The 21758-nt window shown below is 41.8% G+C and overlaps 1 protein-coding gene across 10 annotated transcripts in view; it reads left to right on the top strand.

Moving 5' to 3' along the window:
* Window positions 1-3079: 3079 nt before the first annotated feature.
* LOC139334466 (focal adhesion kinase 1-like) overlaps window positions 3080-21758 on the top strand; it is a 58694-nt gene continuing 40015 nt past the window's right edge. For 9 of the 10 annotated variants that reach the window (XM_070967364.1, XM_070967356.1, XM_070967357.1 and 6 more), the window contains exon 1: window positions 15559-16852. In XM_070967364.1, the coding sequence (XP_070823465.1) occupies window positions 16780-16852 (73 nt within the window). In that variant the 5' untranslated portion in view covers window positions 15559-16779. Of the gene's footprint in view, window positions 3244-10805; window positions 10833-15558; window positions 16853-21758 lie in introns of those variants that run through there. The other variant, XM_070967362.1, reaches the window with a different exon arrangement.

A 21758-nucleotide genomic window follows, 5' to 3' on the forward strand; every position in this document is an offset into this window, starting at 1 on the left:
TCCTGTAGTTTGCCCTCATTCATGCCACAAGTTTAAGCTCTCATTGAATCACCATTCTCAAGATCATTTGATTTTTTTAAAGAAAGATAAAGTTTGTCCACTCTCACTGCTGCAAGTTATACATTACATCACTATAGTGCAGTATGTCTTTTACGTAAACGTGATACATAAACATTTTATTTGTGGTACTGTGTCAGGACATATCATATTGCACCTCTCCAATATGTCCACTAGATGGAGCTCTATATCCTCCTCTGTGGTGTACCTCCAGCAGCCACACTCCACTGTACTGCAAGAAACAAAATTTAAGATGAAATGTCTTAAAATATATATATATATATATATAGAAAAATATATAAATATATATATATATAAATATATATATAAATAAATAAATAAATTAAAAAAAAAAATATATATATATATATATATATATATATATTATGTTTGTTTTTTTATCTGACATGATTCTGACATGATACATTTTCTTATCAGGCAGTTTTTATACGAGAGTATTTCACTTGTATTAAGCTTTGTTTCCCTTAATTATCTTAATAACATACTATAACTTCTTACTTTTATTACTGGTTATTACTGAGTAACTTAATGCTTGAAAATATATATATACATTTTTTTTTTTTTTTTTTGAGAGCTAAATTTATGTCCAGCACATGCTCGGTTTTTAATATCACTCCTCTAGCACATCATCATAGATCATTTTAATATCTCTTAGCCTTGTCCTTTCCCAGAGGGCTGGATTAAAGTGCATTGTGTAATAATTTGTTTCAAATCCCACTTTAATCCAACCCATGCACACTCATATACCAAGAAAGATTGATTCATTCTTTCATTTGTTTGCTATTTCTGATTCTTTTTAAGCTATTTAACTACTTTTCATGGTTTGAAACTCATCCAGTTGTGTTCCAAACATCTGAAAATAACAGGTTGAGGGAGAGTAAAAGATGACATTTGCAAATAAAGGTGTGAATGTTGGAGAAATCTATATCCTTGAAAACAGGAATTACTCAAAGTGACCTCAGTTCTATAAATGTGCTTTGCTCCTTTTAAATCTGGTGACTGATTTCAAATTGTTCTGACATGTCTGTGCCTCTGCTTGTTTCAGGAATTTTCAGATGTTTGCATAAAATAGTGAGGTATCTGAATCCTTATTTTTCCCATGCAAAACAATTTCTTTGGCCTCTGCGGCAGCGTCTTGACTTTATTCAAAACTGAACCCAATAAATTTAATCTTGCAAGGCTGCAGTGCCATCAGACACAGTGATGAATATATGTGCGACACTTCATCCTCTATACCTACAGTGAGTGTTGCTGCATCCAGTACAGCATATGAGAGTGCTTGTGATCAAGGTTGATTTACCTTTTCCTTTCTCTCCCATACTGTTTAATTGCATAGGACGGATTCATTTTCCGCTAACCATAATAGGTTTTTCCCAAAAGCTGCCAAGCTGTGTGACTGCCAAATGTATAAATGTGGGGTACGCTGGTGGCCCAGGAGATACCATGCAGCTATGACGTCTTGAGTTTTAATCCACCTAAGTGTCACCCACCCTTGCGCCACAATTAGCACAATAAAAATCATCTCTGAATTGAGTGTGTGTCTGCATTTGTGTGTGTATGTACATTAGCTGCAGGCATGAATGTGCTGTACGTGTAGGTGGGACTGTGTGTGTCAGTAGATGGATTGTTTTAGGCTCTGACTGCGAGACAGTGGAGACACACACATCCAAGAGTGTATAATGGCAGTCGGCATCAAAGTCACAACAATTGTGTCCGTGTGTGTGCGTGTTTGCATGTGTTTGGGGTGTATCTCTATTTCAAAGCTTCTTTTGTTTGGCTTACATTATGATACTATGATGAATAATGGATGACAGAAATCTCTGAAGATTTCATTTAAACATGAGACATCAGCTCCAGCACGACTCTCGGTTCTTAATGTATCTTCTGTTTCCTATTATTTCACTTGGCTTTGGTGCATTAGGCTGCCCATAAAAACTTTAAATCCTGCACATTTTCATCCACTTCGGTAGAGAATTGTGATTTGTCCTACAAGGTGAATGTGATGGCCGCCCTGCGAGCACTGTGATTACTAGCCCAAAGTGGGGCTGACAAAGTGGAGAGCAATTTAATTTCAGCTTCACTCAGGAACGTATTGCACAGTGAGATAAAGACTATTTTGTTCAAAGACATTAGTGCCCACCCCCCAGCCCCCACTTCTTTTATCTCCTCACCTACAGCAAAGCAGTTTTGTTCACTGACTGCAACTCAGTTTATGCTGTTTATTCAACACCATCAGCGGTGAGGCAAATCTACTTATCTTACTTTACTTTTATTCTATAGACACCGATGCTATCACTTGCTCCTTTTACACTTTAGATTTATTGCTGCATTGCTTTTATTCTTATGTTACTGTAATGTTTGAGCAACCTCTGGCACAAGACCTTCCTTTGAGAGTAATAAAGTTCTATTTTAGCTTATATTTATCTCATCTTTTCAACCAGTGTTATCTTTTCATACATTTTTTTTATGAAGAATAGAGTCTTATACTGTTTTTATTTATGTTTTGAGTTTTATGGGTATTTATTTGGTTGACTCTTATGTGAGCACACCAGAATTTTATGGACAAATAAATTAAACACAGATTTCTGGCTATTGGCTCTTTATGTTATTTAGCCCTAGAATTGTTAGAATTGATAGCAATGGATTGAAATTTTAACCAAAAAGCAAACTAAGGTCTTTTGCCATGTTGCAACCAAACAACAGAAATTATTTGAAAATTAAATCGAAAGGTAATGAATTTGGGTAAAATACCTTTACCTTTCAAGGCATAATTTCATGTAAATCATGTCTCGTATATGACAAGACAAACGGAGGATGTCGCGTGTTGTCTTACATAAGGGACCCTTGCAGTGGCGCTGGACACGTAGGGCCCCTCTCCTCCTGTCAGTGAGCCCCGCCAGCTGCAGCCATGTTGGAAAAGCTCAGGCTCCAGCAGCAGCAGCAGCAGCAGCGGTGCTAACAGCTAGCGTCAGTGGACACTGACTGCCGGGCACGGCGCTGTTGTGGACAAAAACAGACAGGGAGAGGGACTCAGAAGGGAGAGGACACAGCCACCAAGCCGGCTCTGATATCAGCGGGAATATATATGTAAAATTCAAACTTCCTGGCTGAAAAAGGTGGCCGGTTACGGGGAGTAGTTGCGGCCGGGCTCCGGGGCTAAAGCGGGTGAGTATTGATCCATTTGGGGGGCGGATTAAATGGGAATAGCCCACCGTTAGCCGAGCTAGCTTAGCATTAAAGGGGGTAACACACACAGACAATGGGGTTAACGCAAATGCAATACGCGAGGGGGTGTTTTTAGGAGCTGGTGTGAGGGTTTGTGGTCACATCTTGTGGGCTGAAGGATATTAAATACCGGTCACTTTGACACCGAGAAGTCATTTGTATTCCTAACAGACAGACAGTGGTGCAGTGGCCGAAACCACCCCTCTCTGTGTCTCCGGGTAGGTGCAAAGGTCCAAGGCAAGGAGGATTTCTGTCATGCAGAGCAGCAACGCTGAGGCAAAAACACCAGAGTTTTGATGAATAACGAGCTCCTCGGGCTGAAGCTTATTGTCGGAAAACAGCGAGTTTGAGACAAAAGGGGGCAGCTCGCACTTAACCTGAGCGTCTCATGTGTTTTGGCTTGCTTGCTGCCTTGTCAGCCACAATACTGTACACTTCTCGCTGTGGTAGGCCGAGAGAAATGTGTTAATATTTGAACCAGGCCCGGTTTTAGGAGCAGAAATGCTTACTTTGGCATGCTTGATGGGATGAAAGGTGTGATGCTGAAATGTACACAGCCTGGTGATGACCGGCAGCCCTGGGGATGTGATTAGTCAGTGTTTCTCAGGGGTTTCAGGGGGTTTGGAGTCAGAGCTGCCCTGTCATGTCTGTTTTCCTGCCTTTTCCCATCTTGCTTCCTGCCTTTATGTTTCTGTCACCCCCGATCACATCCCCGTACAAATCCCTTAGCAGCCAAACTGGAGGATGAGGACCTCAAAGTGCATCCTCGGATGTTTTGACATGCCTGTGGACAAACAGCAACGTTTAATATTGAACGACAGCTAGTTGAGAGCATGCAGTACTTGATTAAAAGGAGGCTGGTAAACAGGTCACTGGACAGTAAATGAACATCAAAATGTCATTCAGATTTACTAATGATGGAGCCTCTGCTTGGAGATTTTCCTAAAAAATGGGATCTGACGCACTTGTGCGTTAAATAGAAATTTTACTTCACTTTTCATTCTAATGGATTTGCCTCTTCCAATAAATTAATCCAAGCTGAAACTTTACAGCCTAGCTGCCATTGAAAGTCTAGTTAATACTTGCTTGATTGCATGTCAGTCATGGCTTTTTCTGGTGTTGAGTACAGGTATGCAGACACCTGACTTGTACATTTTTCACCATCTGTTTTAACATGTGCGAATTTCAATTGTGAAGCAACTCTCTTACTTACATTGCATGTGTTGCTAGAAGTCTAAAGAGGAGGGCCTGCGCTCAGCTGTGGCTTTCTTTCTCTGTCTGTCTGTTCTCCTTGACTCCTCTTCAATTACCTCCACTAATCTGAAGTGGCAGGGATGGGGAAAGCAACATTGACAATGTTAGATCGATCTGTACACCTGTCTGTTTTCAGTCAGGATAACATAAAGACGAGGGACAGAGCGGTGTGTAAGGTGGCAAGCGAAGGGAGAAGGAGCAGGAAGACGCTTCGAAATGAGAAAAGGAGGCAGCTGTGTGGAAATGAAACTCAGCCCTCAGGTGTGTCAGTCCGAAACAATCAGTGGGCGGGTGTTTTCCTTCTCCTATAAGTGACAGCATACAGTACAATGAGGAAGTGGAGAGACAGCAGGAGCATATACAGGCGTCTGTGATTTAGCGGAGGCTCAGTCCTCTGTCTGCCGGCTGCCAACATGCAGTTCTGGGATTTCCTGGGCTGCACCAATGGAGGTATGAACCTGTGTAGTCATACTGATGGATTGGGGAATGTGTTCAGCCACGATCGGACTGGGTGTGTGGGTGCTCTGTGCGAGGCAGGTAGAGAGGGTCTGGCAGGCTGAGGGCTGGAAAGGAATTTGCGCTGCTCACCGCTGTGCAAGCAGTTGCATGTGAAAACCTCACAGACAGGTAGAGTGTGGAGCACAAACAAAGCCGCTGAAGGCTCTGATGCAGCGTGAGCCCGCTCTGTTGTCCTTTGATAAACCCGCTTGGTTGCTTCTGACAACAGATTTGACAAATGAATAAATTGGCACATATTGTGTGATCGTGTGTATCTGTCGCCCTGCATGCTGAAGTTTGCCCGCTTGGCTTGCCTCCATGGAACAGAGTTAATGTGTGTTGTCCTGTCCACACGGAGTACAGTGTTTTCTTTTTACCTGTTTACCTGCCGTTTTATGTTTCTATCACACGATTTGTGAACTATTTACATTCCCACAAAACTAAAGATGGAATATAACAACGGCTGCTGCCACTACACTTATTACTACTGCTCCAGCTGTTACTGTCATCGCTGTCCTCGCAGTTACTATCGCTGCCACTGCGACTGCACTTCCCCAAAGTGCTGTCATACCTCAAGACAAAAGATTGACGGCTGTAATTTGTCAGCCTGCTTATTCATTCATCCATGAGTCGGTTTAACTGTGGGTGTGATGAGCTTTGAATTTATCACCCTCATCGGCTTCTGTTATGGTTTTTTGTGCCCTCATCAGTTCCCACAAGCAAAAAGGGTTTTGTAATCCTTGTATGTGGCTCACAGCTGATGTCTTCCTGCAATACGATCTTCTTGGCTTGTTTGAGGCAACTGTGTCCGGTTGGACCTGTACCACAACGAGTTAAACATCAGATTTCTGTTCCTGTATAAATGCAGCTAAACAACCACAGGCCACAGCTAGCAAGTGTCACTTCTCTCGTCCACAGGGTCAGCATAGGTGTGCGACTGACAGCCATGTGGGCAATAGTCAGTACATATAAAAACACACAGACGCTCTTAATCTCAATGTAAAACCCTGCCTTTAGTTGTGTTGCCTCGTGTCTTGCCTCAATTGTGGTTGCTTTATTGTGCTGTATTGAATTCCAGGACACCTCTACCACCAACACCCTCCCTGCGCCCCGGGCCATGTTTTCTGCTATTGCACTAATAGCTATAGCTAAGATACCTGATGAGTTGTGTCATATTCTTTCCACCTGTATAGAAGAATACATTGTCAGAGCTGCTTAATGCAGTTACATATTAATAATTTTGCTTCCACCCATTAAACTTTCCCGGAGCAATTAGTTGTCAGATTACAAATGAGCTTGAATTCATTTATACCTGTTAGGTCTCTGTTTGTTGGAGCTATGTTTGTCGTGTTTTGAGACAGCACAGCTGCAGGCTGTCTATCTGTTAAGACCTGTAAAATGACTGGAAACGTGTGCTCCTGTTGTGCCATCGTCAGTCTTCCCCTATTTGCATCTGTAGCTCGCTGTTTTGTTTAACTTATTCCAAGTGGTCAGCACTCACTGTCAGATACTGTGATTGTGAAGTGACTTGTATTGCACCTCTTCATGATATAAATTTCTTCAAAGCAGTGTATTATACTAAAAACATTACCCTTAGGCTGGGCAATGTGGAAAAAATACACAGTGCAACATCTGTTTGGGTGTGGAGAATCACCTGTCAGGTTGTGTGGTTGATATTCATCTCATTGGACTGCTTGGTAATGGGAAGTCAAACGAGCATTTCAGTAATCATTATGGGAGAAATCTGACTTCGCAGTCATATCCTGATTCAATTTAGAAACTAAATCCCATAATACAGTCTGCAATGATAGGCAGCCTTTCCCTCGCGTTTGACTTTACTTTGCATTTTATGCAGAAAGGCATCTAAAGGTCTTGATTGGAGCAGCCAGAGGAGTGAAGTAGCTGTCAAATATATATTTAGTGTACGGATAAACACGAGCAGCGCTGCATTTTTACAGTTTGATGGGTGTTCCCACTTTTGAGGTTCTTTAAGCATGTTGCTCTTCGAGTGTTCTGAAAGCAGGAAAAGAGACATTAATCCATGGCTGGACAGCTCGGCCTGTAAAATGTCATATCACACTTGTTTGAATATTTTCTCTTCTCAGCGGACACATTTTTCCAAAGTGGTTTGCACTGAGAGGAAGTAAAAATGTACAGCAATATACCAGAAACGTTGGGTGTCTCTTAGCAAAATCCTTTATTCCCAGTTCCTGAAAGAATTTAGAGATGTGAAGCTTCTGTGGGACCGTGGAGATGCGGTGGTTCGGATCAATGTATCTGTGAATGTCTGTGTGACTTTAACTTTGGTGCAGTGCACTGCACACTGAGTTAGGGCCATAAATGGCTTGTAAAAAAAAAAAAAAAGGAAACAAAAAATTGTCAAACTATAAATTAATGAATTCAGCTAAAAGCAGTGAGAATGGCAGGGCTTAAATGGAGGATCTGAGAGTGTGTGCTGCAGTCGTGCCTTGTAAAACTTTACTTTATATGAACGCATTTTCTCGTCAAAAACTCTCACACAAATGAGTCATTGTGTCGTCGTGTCACATTACTGGTCTGACCGCCTCATAAACAGATAAACTTATCTTTAACAACTTAATTTACTTTGAACAAATGAATCAAAGAATGACTTAAGATAAAAAAGATAACAGGATTGGAAAACAGAATTGGTAAAATACGTGGATTTGTTAAATTTAGTACCTGATGAATCTTCCCTATTTTCCATTTGCAAACAGTAATGTGTAATGATTCAGGTAGCAATTTAGATAAATAGCAAATAATTAATCTGTCAGGCTGTTGAATGAATGAATGATGAGTAATGAGAGGGAACATGTAATAAAACTTTAGAAAGGATTTGCACTGTGTACTGCTGGACTCTGATTTGATATGTATGCACTGCAAAGTGTAGTAGTGCATTATGTTCATCATTGGCACACTGAGCATGCAGCGTCAATTGATTGTGTGTAAACAGTGAATCTACATGATGGCCTCTCCTGGGTTATATACTGCAGCTGGGCTGTGGAGGTTATTAACTGGGATATTTCATATACACGTGAAACAGTTTTATTGACGTCAGCTCATGTAAACACGTCTTCTGCCAAATACAGATGTGAAAAAGGGTGTAAGTAAGACCCTTCTCTGACTTACTCCCCATGTCTGCAGTAGTCCCAATACTATGTTAATGTTTTACTGCTGCTACTTGCAATGACAGCTACCTCATTAGAGCGGTAGCTGCTACTGAGGTGACTTTATTCTTCTCTCTGATGTCGCTCTGAGTCCTGCGCCACTCTGTGCTGTTGCACTCTCGTCTGACAGGCTCGTCAGTGCAGAGGAGCTGCAAAAGGCTGTTGTTGTTTTCTTGATGAGAATAGAGTTGTGCAATGCCCTTAGCGTGGTGTCAGCTGTAGCGTAGCCTCTGTGGTTTGCAGCCAGAGGCAGTAGTTTTCTACTCTGAGTGGGAGAGACAAAGAAAAAAGGCTGAGAGCGTGAGGGGGAAAATGTGATAGAGTAGGAGGGAGAAGCTCTGAGGAGTGTTTATGCAAGTGAAAAATGTTATAAGCAGTTCCAGTGACAGATGCTTCAGTACTGTTTTAATAAGAGCTTCTACTTCTGGGTAATTAATCTGTGAAAGATTACAGTTGGGTTTAGAGCGAGGTCAGTGCTGGTGACATTGAGGAAATATCCACATCCAACCAGAAACCAGATGTTATCATGCATCTATTGTTTAAAAAAAAATCTACATACATTCACACACGTAGTAAATGTATTATCTAAAGGTAGCTGTATAGTACTTTTCAAAGTACTTTTTGAGAAACGTTTCAATACATGCTTCAGCCTTCGTTTAAGGCTTAAACGTTACTTTTATCACTCGTGATTTCTACTCTCGGAGTGGGGGGAGAGGGAGAATAATGCCAGGATTGGTGTTGTGTTGCTTTTGTTAACAGCATCCTACATGTAGCCAACATTTTGGACGCAACTCTGCCAGGAACAAATTGGATTATGTGATTAGAAGAAATTATGTGAAGTAGCAGGACACACACCAAGCAGCAGTGGATCCAACCAAGTGAAATGTCTGAGTTAGAAGAATAACCGAAGTGTCATAACTTAATATCACTTTGAGGATAAGTGAAAAGTAAGTACAAGTAGTGAATGCAAAGATATCAATATTGATGCTAAATTTCCTAGATTTCAGAATGTGCTGCTGATGGACCACACCACATCGCATGAAGGAAACTTCATGAAGAACACAGTGTCCTAATGCCATACTACATGCTGATTGCATACACTATGTAGTACTAGTTCCTATAGTATACTGTGCTTTACGGTAATATACTGTTTTGTTTTGTTTTTTTAAATCAACGTGCTTAACTATTTTATTTGCTCACAGGAAAGTCAGCATGTGCCAATACAAGCTCATCAAACTGCTAATTTGAGATATCACTGCTGATTAAACTTCACACATGCACATCAAAATGTTTAATTGTATCGCAAACTAGTGCAAACAAATTTGAAAAATCTCAATATGCAGAAGTAGTACAAACATTAAATAAGCGGGAATCAAAAGTCTTCATAAACATTCAGTGCAAATAGACCCATAGAATCGAAAATTTAATAGATTGGCCCCAAGTTCTGCCACATTGTCACTGATACCTGATCCAGCTGTTTGAGTCAGCATTGGACCGATCGGATCAACGCATCAATAGGAGGTTGGCTGGAAATGGGACCAGCTTTTTATCTTAAATATAAAGTAAGACAAAGCCTCGGCATCCCAATTGGCACCACAGCCCTGCTTCGTGTCTGTTGCTTAGTAACAGATGTCAGCGTAGCTTCAGTGTTTCATCATATTGCTCATTTCTGTGTCATTTTTGCATGAGAGTGTTGGAAAGAGTGAGTGAAACGAGGGGGACAGAGGAGTGATGAGGTGATGAGACAGTTTTGAGATGAATGAGGCCAGAGGGCAAGGTTATAACAGCGTGACGGAGCAGAATATATTCTGCCAAGTCATGATTCTCGCCCGCTCATATGAAATCCTCCAGATTCCTCACAGCTGCTGCGCAGTCACCGGCTGGTCGGTGCTGACATGTAAACCAGCAGAGGTGCTTAGTGTGATTAGAAATCGACTCCTGCCAGTCAAACAAACTAAGCACAGTAATCAATTGGATTGGACATTTGTTCTTTCCAAGTGATGGAAGTCTTCTTTGATGTGATGTAGAGCTAAAAGCATTTAATTTGATTTGATTGAGGCTCGTTTTGACAATTGGCTACTCACCAGTATGTTCGTATTTTAATGGCAGTGTTCTTCCTGCGGCTACATTTCTCATCGATTCTGGGATTTGATTCCTCCTCTGTTTCCCTCTGCTGTCTTATTATCAAACTCTTCTGTCTTACTCGACCTTTATTTGTTCTTTTTCTTTGACCTTGTTACCCTCCTTTTCTCATCTCTCTGTTGTGTTGTGGAGGAATAAGCTCGAGAAATTGGACTCTAAGTAAAACACAGTAATATGAAAAGCAGTAGCTCATGAGCAAACTTACAAGTGCATACCGTTTATCTGTTGCTCTCAGGTGTTTTTGTATCAGTGTCATGTTAAATTCAATGCAGAATGTGCTGAATGTGTTGCTTTTGTTGATGCCATGACTTTATCCCGGACATGCAGATACTCTGTGAATAATTCATCGTAACACTAAGTCACATACACAAATTAATGAAAGTCTTGTGTTTCTCTCTCCTCCCTCACCCTTTTCTCTTCCAGATATTTCCAGAATATCATACTGCACTGGTGAGTACAAAGGTTTTTTTTTAATGCAGGCATTTTTTTTTCTGGGTTGACCTACGTCCTGTCCTCATGAACGCAGTGTTTCCGGAAAGCCTCATGGAAATGTCTTTGGCACATATGGTCACTTTGTCTCAAGGATGAACTGATTCAATTTTGGTGGTCAGAGTCCCTGAGATCACACTAAATACATGTTTGACCTTAAATTATGACAAAAATTCGAACAAATGTGTCAGGATAAAATGTCACTGTGACATCGTAATGTTCGGCCTAAACACTTTTGTGTTTGTTACTCCAAAATTGAAAAATGTTCCAAATGACCAGTGTCAGCTCACTAACCTTTGCGGAGTTTGCTACGTTTATTAGTCTAATAAATAAACAAAATAAACTTACAGAATGCCAAGAAAGGAAATATTCTTCCATCTACTTTCCTTACTAAACAGAAAATATTGAACTGTACACCTTCTGAATTCAATTTTCTCACTTAATTCAAACTCAACAGAGACAAAAAAAAAAAAAACTCCCCAAAACTGTTATGGTTTCTCTTTCCACTGTTCCATCACCAACTCTGGTTCAGTCAAAATAAACCCTTAATTCACAGTTAGATGTGAAAATATTCTGGCTCTGCGCACTGTTTTCCCCGCTGCCTCTTTCTACCATTGTTAGCCTCTTTGAGCTTCTAGGTTAGCTCGCTGAACATGAGTCTCTCGCTGAGCTGCAGCTCTGACTCAGTCTTTGCAGGCAGACCATTAAATTAGCAAAATAAAATTACAAAAATTGTCCCAAAAAAAGCTTCAGATTGTTCCATTTCCAGAGAGACTAAAACCATGCGTGTACTCTGAATAGTTCAAGAACAGCTTTCAGCGTTTACATTGGGTATGCCTTGGAAAGCATTTTAGGCTTATTTTACAGACATTTAATGAACATGATTTTATCCTTTCAGCTTGATTTTTCATGATAATTAAGAGATTCAGTGTTGTTTTGATTTTGGGCGTGATGTTCTGTGGTCTTAGTCTTGACTCAGACTTTAAAGATGGCTGATGATGCTGATGTGATGGATCAAGGTAGAGCTGAATACTTTCATAGATACAGATGAGACATTTTATGGCCCTTAGCTCCAGCCTCTCTCCATGGCTGTTGCTAGGTAACTGTTGATCCTATAGTTTTCAAGGGGGATGTTGTATATTTGCAGCTGAGGACCTGTCGTTCCTGAAAAGGAACATAATTTACATGTCTTGACCTTCGCTTTAGCTCCAGTTCTCATTTGGATGTTGTTGCCAAAGTTGAGGTTGGGGTTAAGTGACGCATATAAGGAGCTGATGCTTTGTGACTTTGCTGGAAAGTAACAGCAGCATGGTGCACGTTGTACAGACGAGGTAAACTTAACTGCAATGGCCAATAACTGCCTCGGAAATGCTCTTACTCATAGGTACGGTTTTAGTGGGAAGGAATGCAACAAATTTACATGGTGATGAGGCACAAAACAAAGGAAGACAGATCAGGATCCATGGCTCACAATGTGACTGAGGTATTTAAGCACTTCATGTGGCTTTAAATGCAGTAAATCAATGAAAACGAAGGCTACATAACTGATTCAGAAACAGCATATTACAGGATGAATTTCTTCAATTTCCTAAAAAAAACCCTGAAGGTGCCCATTCTGTCATTTTACATGATGACGTACTAAATACTGACGCCCAGTCATTTGTGTACATGGTGTTTGGTTGTGTGCTGGTGCTGAGCCCAGTTCATGGCTCAGCTCAACCCAAAGTGCTTCACAATGCAAGATTAAAACAGCAACAAAACAATAAAATGACCACTTTATAAATCACCTCTGAATGCACCAGAATAAAAGCGTGCCAGGTGTACTGAAAGTGTCAAAGTCATTACGCAGTCTTGTCTAATTAGCATTCATTCATTGTTGACCCCTGATCGCAGAAGTGGGCTGAAAATTTGCTCCACTTTGTATCTGAGAAATAAATCACCAGGGCACAAAGAAGTAGGATATATCAAAGTCTCTAGTGGCTAAAAGAACCCAGGGATTGTTTTGGTTCTTATTTATTTAGTTATTGAGTTCAGAGGAGTGAGCGTGCCTGGCATTTCTTTATTATATTCTGAAAGGTCACATAAAATTTTAGGGTAGCTGTGGAGTGTACTTTTCCTTCATCTACACTCAGCTTTTTGACAATTTCTTTTAAGTTTGTCAACAGTCCCATGTTTCCAAGATAGCTTGCATTTAAAAACAGGTTTTCATGCCTCTGTGTCAGCAGTGTTATATTTTGGGTTGTCCGTACGTCTGTCCATCCCATTTTCTATATATATATATATATATATATATATATATATATATATATATATATATATATATATATATATATATGAGTCTTGACAGCCATGGCTGTAAACTGTGACTTGACTGGTTGACAGAGGCAAACAGCCACAAGGCTGTAACTCTTGTTTTAGTTTTAATGGTGCAACAAGGTTAATTGTTGTCAATACTCTTGTATTAAAAGTCCGGTGTATAAGATTTAGGGGGGGTCTAGTGACAGACTGTGTTTATATTGGGCATCCCAGCATTTTATTACACGTTTCTTGTTGAGACCGAAAAATGGCGGTGCTGTTTCAGCAAATGTCCCAAAATGACATGTTTATGTTCAGGTAACAAAGCCCTCTGATGGTAATGAAGACTATGTTAAGACTTTGTTAACAGTGAATTGTAACAGCTTTGAAAGACGCTGACAGATGACCTTCGTGAATGCTTCCGTGTGTTTTTCTGATGGGCATTTACAAACAACATATTTTGTCCTTAATATTAAAGACTCAATCATCACACCTGTACCTACAATGCTCAACACCAGTTTGTGTCCCAAAATAATTGCAGTGTGATTGTTGTCAGTGTTTTGCAGCTGGAGGCTTCGATCATCTGGTCCTTAGGCACATCCGAGGGATTGAATGTCACGAGTGCTTTACTGCCATTGAAGGGCTGGCATGCGGCAGGAGCAGGTGAAATGTGTTTGGGGAGGAGGAGAGACAGAGTGAGGACAGAGGGCAGTAGAGACCAGCTGAGGGCAGCACAGAGAGACAGACCGGGGGTGGGGTGGGGGGACGGATAATGAAAAGAAATAGAGGGAAACTGCAGTTGTAATAGGTTAAAGAGTGGAATGTATGTTTTCAGTGGCTAAGCTTTAATCCTGGGAAAACTTTGTGTGTGTGTGTGTGCGCGCACGCGTGTGTTGGCTTTGTGTTCATGTGAGGGCCTGTTTAATAAACTTGGAGTCTTGATTAAGGCTGTGGTGTTATTAGCATATTTATAGTTGCATCCAATCAACTTGACTTCTTTCCACTGCATCAAGTCTCAATTACAATATTTCTGTTTCTCCTTCTTCCACCTCCTGTCTCCTTCTCTGCCCTCCACACACACACACACACACACGCACGCACGCACGCACGCACGCACGCACGCACACACACACACACACACACACACACACACACACACACACACACACACACACACACACACACACACACACACACACTCTCTCTCTCCCTCCCTGGTTCTGCCTGTTAGTGAGCGGAGCAGCCTTTTGTGCAGCGTGGTCACATCAGCCTATACAGAAAACAAAGCAGAGGAGAAACACTTGGCACACACATGCACACAATAACTTTGAGTATTTTGTGCACACACTCCCTTTGCTTTGCTGACACACACACACACACACACACACACACACACACACACACACACACACACACACACACACACACACACACACTTGCCACACTGCTTAGCCACATGCACTCCTGTATACGTACTCCCTCTCTCTAGCTTCCACACGTACTCTCTCAGTCTCTGGTGCACTCATTTCAACCGCTCAAGCATTGTACTGGATGCACTGTGTCTGCGTGTGTGTGTTTGGCTGCGGCTGTGCATGTGTGTGTGCGTGCAAGGTTGGGAATGATGTTGTGATCTATTTGCTCTTCCACTGCTCCAGAGGAAAGCCTTCAGAAGCCAAACTGAATGACACACAGCTGACTGACTTCGCAGCAGATTTACCGCATCAGTTTTTTTCCTGCAGCTCGCTCCTGCAACATCATTTTTTCTCCACAGTCCGACTCTCATCCTGTCCTGCCTGGCTCCACGTCCCTTGGCTTTTATTGTTCGTGACTTTCAGCTCCACCTTTCCCTTCAGGTCTCTGTCACTTTATGTCTGTGTCTGACATCAGACACCTGCGTTGACCTGATTAACTTGTGCGGGCTCCGAGCATTGTGGGAAAGCTTTGGAGGATGTGAGGCTCAGCTTCTCCTTTGGGTTTATCTGCTTTTTCTCTTCATCCCACGCTCTGTGTTCTTCCTCTTTCACGTTCTAATTCATTTTGTCCTTTTAATTCTGTCTTTCTTTTTTGGTCATTGTGTTCTTATTCAGCTCATTCTTTAGTCTCCTTCTTTTGTCGTCTTTCTTCTTCTTGTTTTTCCCTCTCTTGCTCTGCTTTTTCCCTCCTGCGTCGGTCACTCTCATCCACCTCTCCCTCACTCTGCTCCAATTCTCTGCGTCCCGCTTTGCCCTACATTTTCATCTCGTTCTTAACTGATGCTAGTTTCTCTTTTCTTCTTTCTCTCATCCGTCTTGCCATCAACATTGTTGGATTTACGAAACAAAACTACCACCTGACTTGGAAAATTATGCTTGATGTGATTATACGGAGTCTTACTTTCCCAGCAAAGGTTGTTTTGTAACCTGGATGTTTGAGATGCGTTGCCAAACCCTGTGACTTAACATTTATGGCTGCAGGGAAGCCGCCTTCTTTGAATTTCACGTCAAGGATTGATTAATTGGATCAGCAGCTCCGCAACGAAGACCTGAGCTTGAGCATTTGTGAGGATTTATTGGACCGCAGGATGGCCTAATGGGTAGAGAAATCATCCCACAACCACAGAAGCCAGGCTTGAAAGTCTGTTTTGGGAAGTGAACACCCTGCTTAAGTGTCCTCAAGCTTCTTACTGAATCCTCTCCACCCAAAAGGGCTCCATCGCCCTGAGCTGAAGGAGCAAAAAATGAACTTCCTTACAGGGATCATTACATGCCTCATTGCACAATGGTGAGCACAGTTTGGCTGGGTTAAAGGTCATGACATGTACTGGGCAGATTGGTTACTGAGACCTGGAACTGGAGCCACTCCCTTCAGTCCTGAAGTAATATGATGTTTCAGCAAGCTTCAGGAGAGTGACTCGCAGTCTTGTGATCAGGAGCCTGGATTTTTTACCAGATACTGTACTTCCCAGTTTTAATCGTCTTTCGCTTTGTTGCAGAGGTCTGACTTCCAGATTAACGTGGACTTGGTGAGATTCTTCACGCTGGGCCACTGTGGATGTGAAGCGGAGTCAGACCTTTTTCTCTCTGTTATTTAGAGGGAAAAACATTGGGAGCATCTCAATCAGCTGGACCCTGATGATGTTGAGTGTAGTGGCTGTTAGCGCATAGCCCCGGACCGCTATGCTCTCTGCCTCCTGTGATACTTGCTCTGTCATCAGATTTTATAGTACAAAGGATATTTGACATCCTCTCTTTCCTCTTGCTGGGCTCTTTCCTTTACTGGAGTTACTTACAATCCCGGGACACCAGCTTCGATCGATTCTTTCTATTGGTTTCCTGGAGTTAACTTGTGAGGTGGATAAAACTTGCACAATGGATATTATGACCACTTTAACCAATGAAAGCCCAGTTACCCGCACAGCCGCTGTCAGTTTTTTAACTCTTTTGGGAATATTTTAGGATCTCTCTATTTGCTTTTCCTTGGCTTATTCAGATTTTTATAAACCAGGAAGTTTTCACAGTCGGGAAAAGCAAAGTTAGGAGCCACTTATAGTCCTCGTCTCTATGCTTTTTTGGGGGCCCAGCAGTTTTGTCTGGGCCCTGTGGCCAGACCTAAAACAGCCCCCCCTACAAAACAAATGGAGAACAGTGGCTGCATCCCTCTCTGCTGGAGCAAGGGGGCCTGCATCTACGCACAGCACCCCCTACCAAGTATGTACTAATAAGTGTATCAATGCAACAACAGCATATGCAAACTGACTGCAATGTGTGTCCTAACATAGAGTGTGTAGCGCCAGCGCCGAATTTAACTAAAGCCTTATGATTCACAACTGCATGGTATTCAATCCATATCATTGTTCGGTAATATAATGCACACCATGTGCACCACTGTGTGAATTCCCATCCTTGTTCACCATCTCTCACTCAGCTTGAATAAAAAAATGCTGCTTGACCATCTGTCAGTCACAAGATTAAACTTTGCTTTGCAGCAGACCAATGAGTGAGTTACTTGTTAGTCCATGTAGCTTAATTTTTGCAGAATTGGTTGAGATTCAATAGGGCAGCGTGAATCTGAAGCTTTTGCTTTGCTTAAAGCTTTTGTCTGAAAAACTACAGTCGTGAATTGTTATCAGCTCATCAGCCATTTGGGTTACAGCTGTACTAAGTTGTAATTAGGGTGATGAATAAGAGTGTGTTGGGAGATGGTGGTTGTAACTTAGTGCTGGTTTTTGTTTTGACACACCACTGAAAAACATTTTGTTTATATGTAAATGATGTTCAGAGCAGCATTGAACAGTCATATATTTATCTATATAGATACACAACCAACAGTCAGACTTCAAGCTTTTTCATCTCTGTCCCCTGGTATAGATAATGCGTATCCTTGGCAGAAGACAGAAGAGAGGGTGCAGTAGTGTGGGGGAGGGGGGAGGGCAGAGGAAATTGTTTGAGGATGAGAGAAAGACGAGAGGGTGGAAGGAAGAGAGGCGGTTCAATAGGACAGGAGGATCAAATGGGGATGTGAAGGCAGGAACTAAAAGGCCTGTGAGTGTGTGAGATGAGCGACGGGGAGATTAAGAGAGGGGGAGAAGAAAACAGTTGCAGATGAAGGGAGAGAGGATGGAGAAATAAGGATACAAGAGATTTGGCTATAAGAGAAAGGAAAAGATGGAGGCTTTGGAAAGAAAGACATAGAAACGAGATAAAAGTGAAGAATGAACAACTGAGGAAAATAGGAAGAGAAAGGGAGGGTAAAAAAGACAGAGAGGCCCAGGCTCCCCGAGGATTGTGCTAACCCCAGTAACCCAGATACCCGTTAGACGAGGAGATAAACCATCCTTCTGCTGCTGCTACGGGACAGAGCTCAACTCCAGCCTACTGTGGTTTAACAGGCTGAGTGTCAGTCACTGGAGCCCCACTGAGAGAGGGGGTGGTGGGGCTGGCAGCCGCCTGCGCCCCTCCTGGCTGCCTGCATGGCCTAGTTGATTTGATTCCTCTCCCTTTCTCTGTTTGAGTGTGTGAGGGCACGGATGTGGGGATTTAGCGCAGTTATGGCGAGTAGAAATTGGTGCAGGGAGAAATGGTTTCATTTTTCCTAGGTTGTGTAGTGCACATATTTTAAAACAGTCGTTTATGTACCATAAGTTGCAGATTTAGTACAACCCCAAATCTGATTTTGCAAGTTATACAATCAGGTGACTAAAGGACAGTCTTGTCTAAGATGAAAGGCTTTAATGGTCTTTGTAATTGTCTGTTTTGATGACATCATGTACAAAAATGCTGTTTGTCAGCCAACTTGAAAAGTCCCAGGTGTCAGATTTTTTGCTGGATAGCATGAAAAACCGAAATGTATCTGATGGCTGAAACCATTGATCTGTATCAAAAAGTGATGCTTAGACCATTGGCTATATGCCAACCATGTCAATGATGTCTATTCATAACAATTTCAGGTGTTTTGCTGACACACACCGTAAATAACCTCTTTCCAATTCTCTGTCAGACACAGTTACGAAACACAACTGAGTGAAGTTATTAATCATTCATCATATTCGTATGTGCTTCAGCCTAACTCTTAGTACACTACATGGATTCAGTCACATACTGGTCAGTAGCGGCAGTATTTCGGGGCTATGTTAACACTATCCTCTTTTGATAAATGCTACTGTAAAACAGGTAAAACCGACTCCTTTCCTCATCATGCGTGATCTAACTGTGTTTGTAGCATTAAGTAGCTGTGTGCACGCACCAATGGAAACATAGGTATGCCTATTCCTCTAATAGGATTTCGTCAAACTGTATGTTGTATTTAGGTTAAGTGTACATTTGTGTGATTCTGTGTCACTATTGTGTTTTGTGTCAGTGTATGCAGTGGTACATGTTAGTGCTTAATATCTAATCTGATTACTGCTTGAGCGAGCAGCAGCAGATGGCTGACGGTGGTTTGTGACTCTTTAGCTCCTCTGGTTCAACTGCTTCTATTTTAAAAACGAGTTGAAGTCAAAATAATGTCCCCAATACATTTTTTATTTGGCCCCTCTGAGACAAGGCGTGGTATTATAAACTAAGGGAGGCGCTGTTATTACAATTGATGGTATGTTGTGCAACTGTGCCGCAACTCACATTCAGGCCAGTGTTTTACATGCAGCATGTTCTTTCTTTAAATTAAATGTATCATTGACCCCAGTTGTACAGCAAACACTGCTGTACTGCATTTCAAACAACATGCTCTGACAACGCTATTAACAAGAAACAATAAAATATTCTGATGTCGTTATTCTAAAATCCACCAAAGCCTGCGTCTGCTCTCACACAGTAAACAGTCAACTGAAACGACATGACAGCAGGGCCGGGACATAATGCTGTATCAACAGTAGAACATGGTCAGGACAATGAAGTCTGTCATCGCCGAAGCCTCCTTTTCATTCAGCGTTGATCCTCACTAAGAGCGTTCAAAGACTAAAACAAATGCGTTGTATAACGTGAGGTGTACTGTAGCTCAGGAAATAGACAGAGCCGTTCTGTTTCCTCCTATTCAGACAGCTGTAAACCTCTGCAGCCATCAGCACTGCAAAACTGCACTCATATGTTTGTTTTTATGTTTTACTTTTAATGCTTTCACTTACTTATCGTCAGATCGACAGAGTGGGTAGTTCTTAGCGAGGCAGCTGGTATTGTTATTATGTCAATGATAGAGTGGAATTAGAGCAGTAGAACACTTTCTAGGCATTGTAACAAGCCACTTTATAATCCATCAGTATCATAGCCACAGTGGTCTCATTTTAATTGGATGATGATGGTAATACTGTAAGAGGGACATCTGTAATCTGATCTGTGCTAATCTGTCGTATTAAAGCCTTTAGGGTGTGTTGAGTTTGGACTGCATGTGGCCATGCCTGTGACCGTTAAACACTGAACCTCTGCTCCTCACAGCTACAGTTTGATCTCACTTCTTGCGCACTTCAGCTGTTGAACCAGAAAATAGAAACTTTCATTTGTTATTTTAGCTAAAACCCAACTAATCTCAGTTTTGCTGCTTCTTAAACTGCAGAGACTCGGAAAGAAAGTGTGAAATAATCCACTGGAGTCTAGTACTGCGTAGTGTAACATTGGCAGCGTCATTTAGGAATTTATTTCCCTCAGTCACTGGAATGGAAAAATGTCTGATTTACAAAAACGGCCTAACAGAATATCTGCAAAGCATACATGTGTATTGATGGGATATTGAGGAGAATTGCAGTAATAAATGGTTGATTAATAGAAAATTAAGCATAACAATAATTCAAAGAAAAGTTAATAATATGATATGAAGAGTGAGAGGCTTTCATGTGCCAACAGTCACTCTAGTAAAGACTCTGGTGCATTGCTTCTCTATGGACACACTACAGGATGTAACAATGTGTAGAGGACATGTTCACACAGCCAGAGAGTTTTACATGCATGCACGCATGCACACACACACAAACACACAAACACATGCGCGCACACAGACACACTGTTAATAGAGCAACTTCTTAGAAGCTGAGTCAAGTTATCGGATGCATAATGTCCTCCTTTGCGCTTCTGTTGCAGTCATCATGCGGACTCACACACACTTTGAAGACGTCTTTGAAGAGGCAACTGTAGGTCAAGCTGTTAAAAGTGCTGGATTTCACTTTCACTGGATCGCCCTCCATAGTTCCGTCCCTCTGTTTCTTTCTCACATTTTCATCAGTGGGAAGTGATCTGACCCTGACCTGAGTGCAACACAGAAAAATGCTGAATGTGGTGATGTGATGTTAACAGTCGTGGTTTTTCTGTTTGCTGCAGACTCGTTCAGAGCAGTAATGCAACAAGCAGGGTTGACAGTAACTGAAAACAGCTGGATTTATTGTCTCCATATTTAATATATTAAATAAGTCTTCCAGTAGAAATAATCTGGGAGATGATGATGCAGATTGCACTTTCAGGCAGATCTGTTGGGAAAGTGTTTAGCTCCCCAATACTGGAAATGAAAAGTCAGTCAGATTTGGTTTATTTGCGTCTCCTTTGTCACCACATGATAGCCAGAATTCAGCTGAAACCAGTCACTGCAGTGATGATGACTCAACAAACCCTGCAGGGATAACCAGGAAGTGACAGCATGATGCAGGAAGCAGCAGAGTGTGTGTCCCACACAAGGATAAGATGCGTGAAGATGAACCTGCAGTAGAAAGGTGGGGGCAAAGAAACAAACCTAAAAATGCTAAGTAGGTGAAATTGAGAGTCTGCGACAAAAAAAGTGGCTTGTGCTCGTGTTTTCTGGGTTCTGGTAGATTACAAAGTCTGCTTTATGCACTGCAGTATAACACCGGCTGTAGCCTCGTGCTGTCGTAATAGAGTGCATGTGAAGCAAGACGTAATCGTTAGAATTTAACATGTGCTTGAATCTGTTTGTCCTTTTCTGCATTAGACGTTCTTGTGATTCTTTGCGTTTCAGTAAGAATTCATCCAGCTTTTAGGCTTCAGTCCACCCACAGCCACTACTGTTCTACCGCTGAACACCAGCATGTCCGGAGCAGACCTGAGCGAGTCAAGCCAGGTTTTAGAAACCACCAGACTGGAAACTGCAGCCCACCAGCTATGTAGCTGGTTGAGAATA

Source organism: Chaetodon trifascialis, chromosome 7 (assembly GCF_039877785.1).
Source record: "Chaetodon trifascialis isolate fChaTrf1 chromosome 7, fChaTrf1.hap1, whole genome shotgun sequence".
NCBI classification, from domain to species: domain Eukaryota; kingdom Metazoa; phylum Chordata; class Actinopteri; order Chaetodontiformes; family Chaetodontidae; genus Chaetodon; species Chaetodon trifascialis.